Here is a 13,126-nt window from a genome sequence, read left to right as displayed (position 1 = left end):
GATTAACATGGCTTTTCAACTCCAAAGGGCAGTGTCTGGCCATGAATGTATATACTTCAAAAGGTATTTAAATTATGTTTTATTTACTGAATTGTCTCAATACAATGCCTTGACAAAATGTCTACAAGGAAATATTTTTTGGCATATTCTTTGCTACAGCGTGTGTTAATAAGCGTGTAATATACCGTATCAGGTGTGTTGTTCCACAGAGTATAAACTTAGGAGTGCCGAGGAGTTCTGCGCTGTCCTCCATCGTCACACGAACAAGACAAACATGCAGACTTTAACGATATTCATAGCCACATTTTCGGTAAGAAATATTTTAAAGTAATTTCGTTCTTGAAAAGACATTCACAAATTAGTTCTAAAGGCCACTGAACTATGCTTTTCAATATTTGAAAGAGTTTTTAAACAATAAGTGCAAATTTCAAAAGTCAAAATAAAGGAACTTATAAATATTTATTTGAGTACATAATGGGTAGTAGCTGGTGATTTTTAAATGACATTTTCGTATATTTTCAGGTCTTATTTTTTGGAAACAGTTATCAAGGTAAGTTTTTAATAATTTATTATTTTGGTTTAACCACATACCGACATATGGCACGTTTCACCTAGTCTCATAATACATATAAGAATTACGGAAGGATATGCCTAAGAGATAGTTTTTAGCCCTACCTGAAAAAGTCAACGAAAATTTCGCGTGTCAGAATAGTTACATATCACATGTGTTAAATAAAATGAGCGTTTAGTAAAATCCTCAGATGTAATGACCCACAAGCTAATACTGAACATTCAATTCCAGCTCTTCATAAATTGACGCTCAAACGCAAACGACGTTACAACTTTAATAAAGTACCTAATACAAGTTTTTAAGGATCGTACCAAATGGCGTACTTTTGTCTCTGCCTACCCCTAGTGGAAAAAAACGCGATACTATGTATGTGTATACATAAAATAGTTTTAAAAGATTAAAATGACATATTTCCCAGTGACAGCATCGCCACAACCGTGCCGAGAATGGGACTTTGTTTACACGTTCCCAACCGCAGCGCCACCAGCGCCACCTACAACTGTCGCTCCTGAACCGGCCACAGAGAAAGCAAAGGACACTAAAGAGAAAAACTGGGAAACTCTTGAAAGAAGTAAGCTTGACAATGTTTATTTATTTATTTAAATGGAATAAATTATAGCCCCTGTTTATTATATAATAGAGTACCTACAGAATTAATCCTGTGTGCTGGTTTAGAGCTTATTTAGATTAACGACTTAGGTAAAACGTTTGAGTATTATCCAATTCTGTGGAAATGTTCTCATTATCATTAAGTAAACTTACCCCTGGCTTGTACACTAATTTATTAGATGGGCCTAAGATCACTGTTAAACTGGATTAGATATTTTATAAACACTTCTGCGCCTTAGTTGCAACAGGATTTGAAGTTATATCTGTTTATGCATCAGAGCTTCATTATTTTTAAATATTTAATAACTATTAAATGTTACAAACTTTACTTACTAATACACGTTATATTATTTTTCAGTGGTTGGCGAATATGGTAAGTTCAATTATTATGCTATTTATATTACGTCTATTTAAATTGTATGTATGTATGTATGTATGTAAAATGATGTACAATTTATTTGTAATAGTTTCTAAAACTGATTAATTATCTTCATACTAATAAAAAAATCCAATCATGCGTTAAATTGTACAACTAGCGACATCTAGTTTTACTACGATGAACTAACTCTGACACACATTTTGTTAAATTTTAATATACCTACTAACCTTACTTACATTTTATTCAGTAATCGTGTCACTAATATTTTCTGTATATTTAAACAGTTATTTGGGGGCGGACTGGTGACAAGGCAAAGAGCGAGAAACAGACAGCAAGTGAAGCCCCACCAGAGAAAGAAACTCCAAAATCTCAACCCAAAAGCCAATTAGAAGAACTATTTTCCAATTATGTAAAGTTTTTGTCATATGTATTTACTTTATAAAATCAGATGTTTAGACTACATATAAAGACTATCACGGCGAACTAATATTTGTAAAAAGCCCGAGGCTTTATTTCAGATCCATAAAGACTATGTGCCAATATTAATTCATAAGAAACTTCAGGCTATCTAATACCTTCATCTAAAATAGAATAATACGAAGGACAGTTTAACTTTACTATTTACTATCATTCTGAGCCACACAAACATTAATAATACATGAGGTTTAATTACCTTATGCCTTTATGTATCAAAGATACTAAAATACCTAGGTAGGTATGTATTGCAAAAGCCTCTATCTCGATATGCCCTGATACAAAGTGGCAGTTTCCGTCGACTTTATTGTGAGCAGTTAAATTGTTTACAAAATCTCACCGCAGACGGAGTCAAGTCAATTTTTAATAAATATTTCTATAAAATTTATCTTTTAACTTGTTTTTATTTTATTCCTGATTATTATTTAATGACCCGCGCAACTTCGCTTGCGTCACTTAAGAGAGAATGGGTCATAATTTTCCCCGTTTTTGTAACACTTATTACTGGTACACTGCTCCTATTAGTCGTATCGTGATGATATAGCCTATAGCCTCCCTCGATAAATGGGCTATCTAACACTGAAAGATTTTTTCTAATCGGACCAGTAGTTCCTGAGATTAGCGCGTTCAAACAAACAAACAAACTCTTCAGCTTTATAATATTAAATATTAAATAATTAATATTATAGTAAAGATAATATTAGTAAAGATTATTATGTTATTGAGATAGGCCGAAAAGTTCACTTACAAACTCATATTGGAGTCAAATACCAAACAATTTGTAGATCATGTTATAGGTTACAGGGAATAAAACAAAATATAAATTTAATATATTAATTTTAATCAGACTCGTTTCACAACATAAATGAGAAACTTTCACTCACAGATTTATTCTACAACATTAGTCAAATTCTTACAAAAATTTAGGCTACACCAACTAACACTGTACAATAAATCCCTGCACTCGACGACACACAGTGCCGTATTTAACATTAATACAATAAAAACTGAGCGTGATTTCAACCTTTATACAAATCAGATGTTGGGACTAAAATAAATATGACGACCATCCCAACTTGGAATATTTCGAGTCACACGCTGAAACTATAATAATATACGATTGTGAATAAAATTTTACACCTCATTATCATACATATAGAAGAGAAGATTGGAACGTAACACACTATTAGCACACTATGACGACGAACTAAATGTTCTTACTAAGTTTTTGGAACAATACTCGTGCCACACGCACGGCCCGCGCACACATACACGCTCACCTATGTACCCGGCGATACTTATTGTCTTTACACACACTATGACACACTTTACAGCTCATCGTGGTCCTCCTGTAAACAAAGAAACGCGGTACATTAATACATGCTGAATATAAATAACCGACACGCATTCAGAGATGATAATAAATTATTTTAATTATAGCGAACAAAAGAATATGTTTTGCCAAAAATTTCATCTCATTGTACAGGAATGGGATTTCCGAGACACACAAAGAGTGTTAAATTTGGTAGACTTATGGCATAATTAGATGATTTCTATAGTGAAGTAGATCAAAGTGGAGTTTGTACTTACAATAGGCGCGGCTTCGCTGGCTTCATCATCCAGATCCTCATCGTCTTCCTCTTCATCAGGCTTCTCAGCCTTCTCCTTCTCCCTCTCGGCCTCGTCCTGCTCACTCTTCATCTTCTTCTCTCCCTCTAGCCTCTTCTTGAGGGCCTCTCCGCGTTCCTTGGCCTCCTCGATGTCATTACCAAGTAGGAAGTTATCGAAGATGGTGCCGGACTTGACTTGCCATAAGTCCAAACCGACTGCGCAGAGTTCGTCGCGCTTGTACAGGTTCGCGTCAGGGGTGTATTCTGGGTTGTCGATCTCTGGGTGCACCCACGGTCCCTTGTATGCGGGGTTGTCAATCTGTAAAGACATTTACCATTAGATTTAGTATTCGAAGAAGCAATAGTGATCCAAAATGAATAAATACGTCGATAAAAATGGCGAATGGAATCCTTTTTTTTTAGGCACGGTCGTAAATACGCGACAGTCATTAACCTACTTAGCATAATAAACGCATAAAATAGCACGGATCTGCAGGAAGAATTACAAAATCATAGTTCAATAATTCCAGTTTATTGAACTTGTGCTACCGGGCGCGGGCGCAGACCAGTCGATGTAACATGTTGATGTCTACATAACGGTAGGTGTAGGGGTCAACATACGTTCTACACGTTATGCAAACAGACGACATTAGACTTATTAGCGAACAGATGACGTCACTCTAAGACAGTCACATGTTTTGAAAAGATTTCGATACCAAGAAATTGTAAACTAATAGTTGTGATTGATTTAGATACTTATAAGAAAAGTTAAATAGAAAATGTATCACAGATGTTTTTTTCATATTAACCAAGCACCTAAGAATAACTAGTTTTCTTACTTTTATCTATAACTACAATGATCTAACTATAACTAGGAAATAACAAACACCTTTTTAAGACTGTCATTAATATAACAATTGAATAATAAGGTAAATCTCGCCATGAATCCACCTCGCTGACCAAGTGCACGTTGGGGATTTTGCATGCCCACAATAAATTAAGTAGGACATTAATGGGTTAAATTTATTTCTTAAATCTTACCTGTTTAGGTGCCCATACGCCCTTGTAGTCAGGATTGTCGATCATGGGAGGCTCCCACTCGCCGTCCATCTCGTCGTCCCAGTCCTCAGGCTTGGTGGCGTCAGGGTCGGGAATGTGCTCAGGTTTGTCCCAGTCCTCGGGCTTCTTGTCCTCTGGGTCGGGGATGGTGGCCCTGTCGTCCCAGTCTTCGGGCTTCTTGGCTTCTGGGTCCTATACAAAAAAGACAAAAGTAAATTAATATTGTAGGATTATTTGGCTGCGTATAAAGAGATGATAGTCAGTCACCTGAACTCTTTAACTACTCTATGTATTTATTTTTTGCAAAATTATGGGTTGTTGATATATTGCGGCATACAAAGTTAGAAAAGACGTGTTAAATACTGTTAATGTTAAACCTTGTGGCCTGGTTGTATTGTCACAGTGCCTTTACTAAGATACGACTGTTCAATTGTTATGCTTATTGTATGGTGTCACAACTCAAAACATTAGACGATGTTTATAGTGAGGTAGTAGGGAGAACTATTTAGTACTATATCTTCATTGGCGTAATTGGTTTGGGCATTCTATCAAACGCCAAATGCTTTAAAACCATATGATTTTACATCAAAGGTAACGTTCTAGAATGAAAAATTCATGATTCATAGTTCCCTACTTCCGTCCGCAAATGACTCAACATTACTTAGCCTTTTCTTATGAACAACCAAGTAGTTGGAAGTGTTATTTAATGAAAAGACTCCTTTGCAAACATATTTTGCGATAGCTATACTTAGAAGATAACAAGGTAATATGCATTAACGTTGAAAGCAAAAGTGAGTGCTGATTGAACAAAAAAACTGCGTACTTTAAGTAGCTGTAGTTCGAGAAGCAAAATGTTTTTCTTTATACAATACCTTGATCTTCTTGGGGGGCAGGAAGTCCCAGTCAGCCTCCAAGTCACCAGATTCCACCTTCTCATTGTCGATGAGCACCTCATAGGTGTTGTCGGGCTTCACGATCAGAGTGTACAAGTGAGTGTAGACGTCGTCCTTGCAACGAATGTCCTTCTTGATCAAGTGGTTCTTGCCCTTGTAGCTGAAGATTACGTGCACCTATGACAAAAATAATATCGTTTAAAATAACAGCCAGTATTTTGAGCGAGTGCATGTATGGAAAATGTAGGAAGGTACGATTGAGATTACTTTATGTATCTACTATACATATAAATGAAAGTGAACCATAGAAATGTATTTACGCGCATAACTTTAGAACAACTGCACCAAGTTACATCATTCTTTCGTGAATTTATTTGTCAGTACAAGGTTTGTACGGGATCGACGGGATCCAAATTCCCTCGGGAATGGGATAAACGTACTATAACTTTACCCGGACGAAGTCGGACCGGGGCACTATTTAGAAATAGATAAGTATTTTTTTATTAATTTGTATTCAACATTTTACGACCATAGAAAATAGTATCAGTGATAGTTTAGCGTTTTCAAAAATAAAGAGGTTTATATGTTTTTTTTTATTGGTTTTCCCTGTAAAAATGTGCATCGATTTGTAAGTAAAAAGTAGTAAAATAGTTTAAACGGTTAATTACGTTGGTCAGTCGTCACTAGACAGTGTGCAGACTGTTTAAACAAGCCGGTACGCTAGAGTAACGAACGAACGTTCACCCGAAACTTTCGCATCTATTATATTCCATGAGATGTATGTCAACTCGTTAGGTCATCGAACTTTCATCTCACGTCCAATTCAAAATGATTCGCACCTTTTATTAGAGACTATTAGCACATACTCGTAAAGTTAGTAATAACTGAAATATGTATTAAAATGGTCTAATATTATAAAGAAAAGGTGTCCGGGAGTATTTTTTTTACAAACAAGACTGTCCTAGGCAAGATTTTCCTCCCGAACGAGGCCACCACGCTGGCTAAGCAAGGTTTTGGAATTTGCTTGGCCTCAAGAAATGTGGTAAACAACTTTAAGAAGCAATTAACTATTATTTTTGTAATTTATACATTACAAAATTATTCATTAGCAAATAGATATAATTAGTAAAGCTGGCTAATTATCAAAAACTGACAGGTAAGTGCCTGAAACCGTTCGATTGGAAAACCGCGGTTACGCAACATCCTACCGGTGTAACGTGTCCATTTTCAATGCTTTATTGAATATTCCTAGTAAAAGTGTTATCGTGGATTGTGAACTAAATCGATATTTATCGAAGGCCTTTGCAATTTATCATATGCAATACAATAGTTCAGAAAGAACAATTAAATGGGTGACTAAATTGTTTTATTCTCATTGTCAATTTTGAAAATGGTTCTTTCTGTGCATAGATAAAGAATGCATTATTAAATTTTATTATTCAGAAAAGATGACTCATACTGAAACCCACTTGTATGTGCATATGTCGGCCTTGTGGTCTACTTTTTAAATATAATCTATAAAAATATAAAAACATTGGTATTTACTCAATTGTGTCAATTTTAAGTATTTTTTTCATTTATTTCCTGCTGTACAAACATACTTTCGACCTCGATTAATTACTTACGTGAATATTTTTAATTAAATTCGATAAAACAAGTAGTTGATAAGCATCGTAAAATTAAGTTTTGTATGAAAATCTGCTGTGCTATAATCCTACTAATATTATAAATGCGACAGTTTGTAACAGTGGATGGCTGCATGTTTGTTACACGAAAAAACAAATGGACGCATTTGAATGAAATTTAGCACACTGATAGCTTAAACCATGGGATTAACAACATGGGATACTTTTATACTTTTTAAGTATAAAAATAAAAAAAACCCGGGAATTCTTCTCACGCAAATCGCGAGCAGAAGCTAATATAAAGCCATATATTATACTGAATAGTTTCTATTTCATTTAATTGTAATATCACGCAACATACTGAATTGATGTTTTATCTCTCATAGTAATTTTATTTCACACGCTTGTTACAGATCACGAATGGCCAAGTATACCGCGATCATTCAAAATTCCATACATCCAATACATTATGATTTTTTGAGTTTAGATTACGATACTCTTAACATAATCGGCTGAATTTTTGGCTTTTTATTAAGAATCGCCGAATTAGTTGTTTTATCTTTACTGGCAGATCATGAGGTCGTGCGTTGTCGGGACGGGCAAAGTGCTACAGGTCTTTTCTATTTGAATATTATTTACTTTGACGCTCGTTTTATTTACGAATATTACAGGAAAAGTAGTAACTTTGTTGGTTGTAGTTTTAGTAGCGTTGTTCGAGAGGCGGATATTAAAATCCCGATTAGCGCTAGCCGGACGTCCTCCAAGCGAATTACAAGAGAAACCTGCGCGGACGTAATCCCTTCGATAACTTTCAACATATTACAGTGTGTTAGAAACTTACGACCGATTTTTACTAGCTCATTAAAAGCATAGATTACAGCTTATTGATTAGATTTTTTCATACATTTGCTTTTATCCTATTAATGCTATTATAGTTAAGTATAAATGCGACACTCTGTTAAATCTATGTTTATTACTCTTTGTCGCAAAAACTACTGAACGGATTTTCATGACTGCATAGATAGTTGTTAGATAGTTGTAGTTTTGAAACAGTATGGAAAAAGGGTCTGTGTTTTTTACGCCGGCAAATGTTTTTAGGCGGACTAAACCGCGAACAGAAGCTATTATAAGTTGTTAAAACATACAATTACTTCTCAATGTTTTCTTTGGGTGAACGTTACGTTATCGTAGAGCAATGTAACACGTATTTGATTGCCTGATAATGGCTGTTATCACTACGTTAACTCGTAAACTTAACTATTAAAAATTAGTTCAATACTTTAAGTTACGACGCTGTTTTACTTTCTTCATAGTGATTGATAAGATTTTCAAGAGCGATTTAGAGAATGGAATAATGTTAGCTCACAATAGCAGGATATGAATGAGAGTATCGATACAATTCGAATTATGCCCGGTTTCTGAGGTAGGTACATTTAGTGATAGTCTATCTATTGAAACTGTTATGTTTATATGAGCTTAAACGCTATGAAGAGATAAACTGCCGCTTAATGTAGGTACCTACCTCAGAAACCGGGGGTTAGATAGATGAATGTTGGTATACTAATATGTATGTTTCTGTACTCTTGGCAAAATATCGTATTTTTATGGATTTGTTAATCTACTTAGAACTTATAGGATTATAGATTAGGGTCCCTATTTTCAATAAGTAATGTCGATAAAACGTATTAAGTTCTTTTATGTATAGGTAAGGCAAATAGTGGATAATTACTGGCTAAACCTTGTATGTATTCCACAATTAAGACAACGATCTACCAATGTCAAACGCGAACAATTACTATACAATTGTGCATGTATCAGTAGGTAGGTAGGTATAATTATTAATTCAAGTTTTAATGTTCATGTGCTTTCGTGACAAACTGGTTTTTCTACTATGTGAACGAGTAATAAAATTTCGTTATCTAACATTTAAGTGTCATGGCATTTAAATTTTAGAATTTTACTTTGCTAAAATTTCGTCTGGAGTTTTGTTGATAAATTTGACGCTGTTTGAACATAGTTCATTGTTTTGACGAACAATGCTGTTGAGACAATGTTTGTTTGGAGAGATAATGCAATTTCTCACCTTCTTGGTGCCAGGGCCGCAGATGTCCGGTCCGAACATGATTTCGTAGGGGCTCTCTCCGTGCATGTCCTTCTGGTCCAACTTGCAGTCGAACACCTTGAGGTAGCCACCTCCGCAGTCGATGTCTTGCTCATGTTTCACTGAGAACTGCACCACTAGGGGCTTGTTGTCGTTGTTGAACGGCTTGAACTTACGCGACAACGCGTAGAACCTCGCGTCCTCAGACGTCTGCAGACCTGAGAAGTACCAGGATAACATAACATTCAAAGATTTGCACGACCATGTTTACGTTGCGCTACCGGCGCTATTGTTAATGTAACATTATGTGCAAGGGTTCACTGAACTTTGCATATTCATGTACTCTATTGGCTAATCGTGCATACGTGCTAAGTTAAAAGTACATTTTAGTACAAAAATAACCGGCTCAAATGTGAATGTAACAAAGTCTAAGACATTAGAAGGGGCCGCTCCACCTACCTTTATCCTCCTGTGGGTCATTGTAGAACTTTCCAGCAGTCAGCTTGAATTTGCCGAACTCTTTGCCAGGATGTTCACTGTATATCCATTCTGATTCCCACGCGTCTGAAACGAAAAATATACTATTTTAACACGTCTAGTCCCTAAAATAAACCGGCTGCCGATGTTAGGGGAAAATCGATCGCACACGCGGCAAACCGGCTTCGCTCGGAAACTAAGTTTTTAAATAAAATACATAAACTTACCATTTTGGAATGTTTCCTCGAAGAACACTTCACAATTTATTGATGAAATTGCCAGTAAACTGACAACGGCTAACACTAGGGACTTCATTTTTGATTCACACAACCACCTCCGCGATCAAAGGACTGGCCACGAATAACTTCAAAATTTGGCGAATTCTCTATTATTACTTCGACCGGTTAGTGAGCTTCAGGATTTTTTTATCTCTCTCTTTCCAATGAAAAGTTCATTAGTGTGAAAGAGACTCCCGAAACACGTAATACTATTGGGAAAAGTGGAAGCGAGAAAGAAATATTACGCAAGCCGTTTACTGTAGTAAGAGCGAAAGAGCTAGCGATAAAAAGCTTTGACGTTTTACGTAAAATTACGCAGACAGATGGAAAGCCACCATTGGTGGACGCTTAGCAAATAGGAATTGAACACACTACACGACGTTAATGAATAAATCAGCGGGAAATACGAATGCTGGTTGGGGTTTCGTATTTTTTTACTAAAATAAAGGCATTTGCCCTTGGTTATTCTACATTGTTGAAATTGACGCATAAACAATAATACAAGCAACAAGTCGATGATCTTGATGCCATTAAAAATCTTCTTGTTGGTTTAATTTGTTTGTTATATTTTGAGGATCGAGAAAGTTCATTCATAGTATTGATGATTAAAATGATATTGTACACCGCCAATCACCATTGCACATGGCATCAGATAGAGAGGGAAATAGCGAAACTCATTTGTCAGAGAGGGACAGCGTGTGCTGTTGTTACGTGTTTCAGCTATGTCGTGGACTTCTTACATTAGTCTGTTGTTGATCATACATTTTTTGGATTTTACTCTATATGTAATATTAATTATGATAATTATTATAATTTATGGTACGAATGGCCTTGAGCTGGTTAACCAATTTATTCAGGTTGTAAATAAATTTGGAGCTATGAGGTATTTTCACGGGATAAAGTCATAAGATGCATCAGCCATAGGAGGGTCACGAATTCTATTCCATGCTAGGTATCAACTTAATGCTAACCGTTGCATAGAGCATGTTGGATAGGAGAGTTTACAATTTCTTTCAAGAGCTATTTAATTAAAAACCTTAAAAAGTGTTGCTTAGTTCGATATTAATTCCTTTGAAAGAATTTTGCGCTTATCAGCCGATTGTAAAATTGTAATTAGCCTAAATGATGATTATCACCGTTTACCCATTAAAGGCCATTTAAAATATGATTCACAATGTTGTACCTACCTAATTAATATCACTTAATCCTACTAATATCAATCATTACTGAAAAGCGAAAAACAATTTCACTTTCGTTTAAATTTTAAGCGACTTAGTGCCTCACTGGTATAGATATAGCGGCAGTGCAAGTAACCGTGCATGACCAGGTTTGAATCGTGGATCGGGCAACACCTGAATAGCTATACCTTTTTTCAAGCATATCGAAATGTAGTAACCTTTTTTTTATTTAAATGCTAAATACCTACTTAGGTATGTAAGGCTAAAATACCGTTAAGTTCCGAAATGCGGTACCTATTCAAATTAAAAACTTTAAAAAGATATTTTCAGTGATGCATTCTTACTTATCTGTAGGTAGGTAGGTGCTATTGGTATTTTTCTAATTTAAATTAGATTATTCTCAATTACCTATTGTAGTTCGGAGTTGAAATGCCCGGAAGAAAGCAATAGGGTCGCCCCCTATTATATGGGACTAATATTGACTATAGCAAAACTCGGGTGTATTTCATACACCTCTACCTACGCCTTTTAGCATAATAGCCGTGATATTATGTATTATATGTAGGTATACCCATCTACAATACTGAATTGTAATGTATCTTTGATGCACGAGATAGAGGCATGCAATATTATTTCGATACTAGAAAATATAAAATGTATGGAGCACAGAGTACAACATAAGTATGTAATGTTGCAATTTTTTCGTTATCAGAAGCACCTATATACCTACATTTCCTCGCATGTATTATCTAACAGTACAAACGGCTTATCTTATCTTTATAGTAGGTAAATACAATAGTTTCCATTTCAAAAGCATTCAATATCAGTACCTAGGTACCTAATACCTATTTAAATTTTATTAATAGTAATTATTCGTTATCTGCTTCTGTGCTCTGTTGTAGCACGACGTCTCGGGTTCGATTCCAGTGTCGAGCAAAGTGTTATTTTATAATTTCTGTTAGAATATTTGTCAATAGTAGCCCAGAGCTTGGCAACATGCTCGGTATATGGCGACAGGCTCGCTCCCTATCACATGGGATTAACTTTGTTAATCGGGATAGGTGGGTATTTTATACGCCTCTGCTTACACATTCGGGGTTAACAGGCGTGACGTATGTATAAGTTTATAAGTATCGTTTCTGTGGGAGTGTGTAATATATTTTGCGTAACTGTTCCGCAAATTACTGATAGACATTGTTCAAATTATTTTCAACCTGCATCCGTCGATTGGAACCTTGAAACTTACATAGCAATAGCACTCACTGTCGCCGCGTCATAGGAAAGTTTAAAGGGAATTTATATAAAAGGGAACTATTCGCAACTTGGTCACTTTATTATCCCCGTAGAAAACAGAATACATTATTTCTCTATGGTTACGACGTACACCTACATTGTCGTTCTCATTAGGTAGGTATTTGCTTGATACAGAAGCTAACTACGATAGTTGCTTAAACTGGATTGTAACTAGAGTTATACATGAAAAAACAACGTTTTTTCCCAATATTCTGATGATAAAATAACAAATCATATTGTATCGATAAGACGACCTATAAAGTTAAACGGGTCAATTATTTACCATTAACATTTTTTTTTAATACCCTATCTTTTTCGCGACATCATCCGAGTGGAACAATTTCGTGAGGTTAAAAGTATCCTATGTGATAATACAGATTATAAACTATCAGTTTACCTAATTTTATCAAAATCAATTCAGTAAGTAGTTTTAGCGTGAAAGTGACAAATGTCGATACATAATTATTTGGTACTAGCTGACCCGCGCAACTTCGCTTGCGTTACATAAGCGTTAAAAAATTTCCCCGTTTTTGTAACATTTTTCACTTGTACTCTGCTCCTATTGGTAGTAGCGTGATG

General features: G+C 35.4%; 2 protein-coding genes across 4 annotated transcripts in view; one reads left to right on the top strand and one right to left on the bottom strand.

Annotated features, from left to right (window-relative positions):
* LOC142973180 (uncharacterized) overlaps window positions 1-2,421 on the top strand; it is an 83,556-nt gene extending 81,135 nt beyond the window's left edge. For all 3 annotated transcript variants that reach the window (XM_076114785.1, XM_076114786.1, XM_076114787.1), the window contains exons 3-7: window positions 210-310; window positions 523-550; window positions 990-1,142; window positions 1,539-1,553; window positions 1,844-2,421. In XM_076114785.1, coding sequence (XP_075970900.1) covers window positions 210-310; window positions 523-550; window positions 990-1,142; window positions 1,539-1,553; window positions 1,844-2,001 — 455 coding nt within the window. In that variant the 3' untranslated portion in view covers window positions 2,002-2,421. The remainder of the gene's footprint in view (window positions 1-209; window positions 311-522; window positions 551-989; window positions 1,143-1,538; window positions 1,554-1,843) is intronic.
* A 432-nt stretch (window positions 2,422-2,853) lies between these two features.
* Window positions 2,854-10,186, bottom strand: Calr (calreticulin). Its single transcript, XM_076114784.1, has 7 exons — window positions 10,026-10,186; window positions 9,781-9,885; window positions 9,304-9,539; window positions 5,575-5,772; window positions 4,685-4,894; window positions 3,624-3,962; window positions 2,854-3,382 (listed from the first exon to the last, which is right to left on the bottom strand). The coding sequence occupies exons 1-7, from the start codon at window positions 10,111-10,113 to the stop codon at window positions 3,362-3,364; spliced, it is 1,197 nt and encodes a 398-aa protein (XP_075970899.1). The 5' UTR covers window positions 10,114-10,186; the 3' UTR covers window positions 2,854-3,361.
* Between the last annotated feature and the right edge of the window lie 2,940 nt (window positions 10,187-13,126).

This window comes from Anticarsia gemmatalis, chromosome 5 (assembly GCF_050436995.1).
Source record: "Anticarsia gemmatalis isolate Benzon Research Colony breed Stoneville strain chromosome 5, ilAntGemm2 primary, whole genome shotgun sequence".
NCBI classification, from domain to species: domain Eukaryota; kingdom Metazoa; phylum Arthropoda; class Insecta; order Lepidoptera; family Erebidae; genus Anticarsia; species Anticarsia gemmatalis.
Note: the sequence above shows the minus strand (reverse complement) of the source record. Positions and strands in the feature narration are given on the sequence as shown.

Excerpts from the sequence above, each read along its gene's own strand:
- Calr (XM_076114784.1), bottom strand. The coding sequence starts at position 10,113 with ATGAAGTCCCTAGTGTTAGCCGTTGTCAGTTTACTGGCAATTTCATCA. Across the intron at positions 9,540-9,780 it reads TGACCCACAGGAGGATAAAG|GTCTGCAGACGTCTGAGGAC; the intron begins GTAGGTGGAGCG and ends GGTACTTCTCAG. Across the intron at positions 3,963-4,684 it reads GCGTATGGGCACCTAAACAG|ATTGACAACCCCGCATACAA; the intron begins GTAAGATTTAAG and ends ATGTCTTTACAG.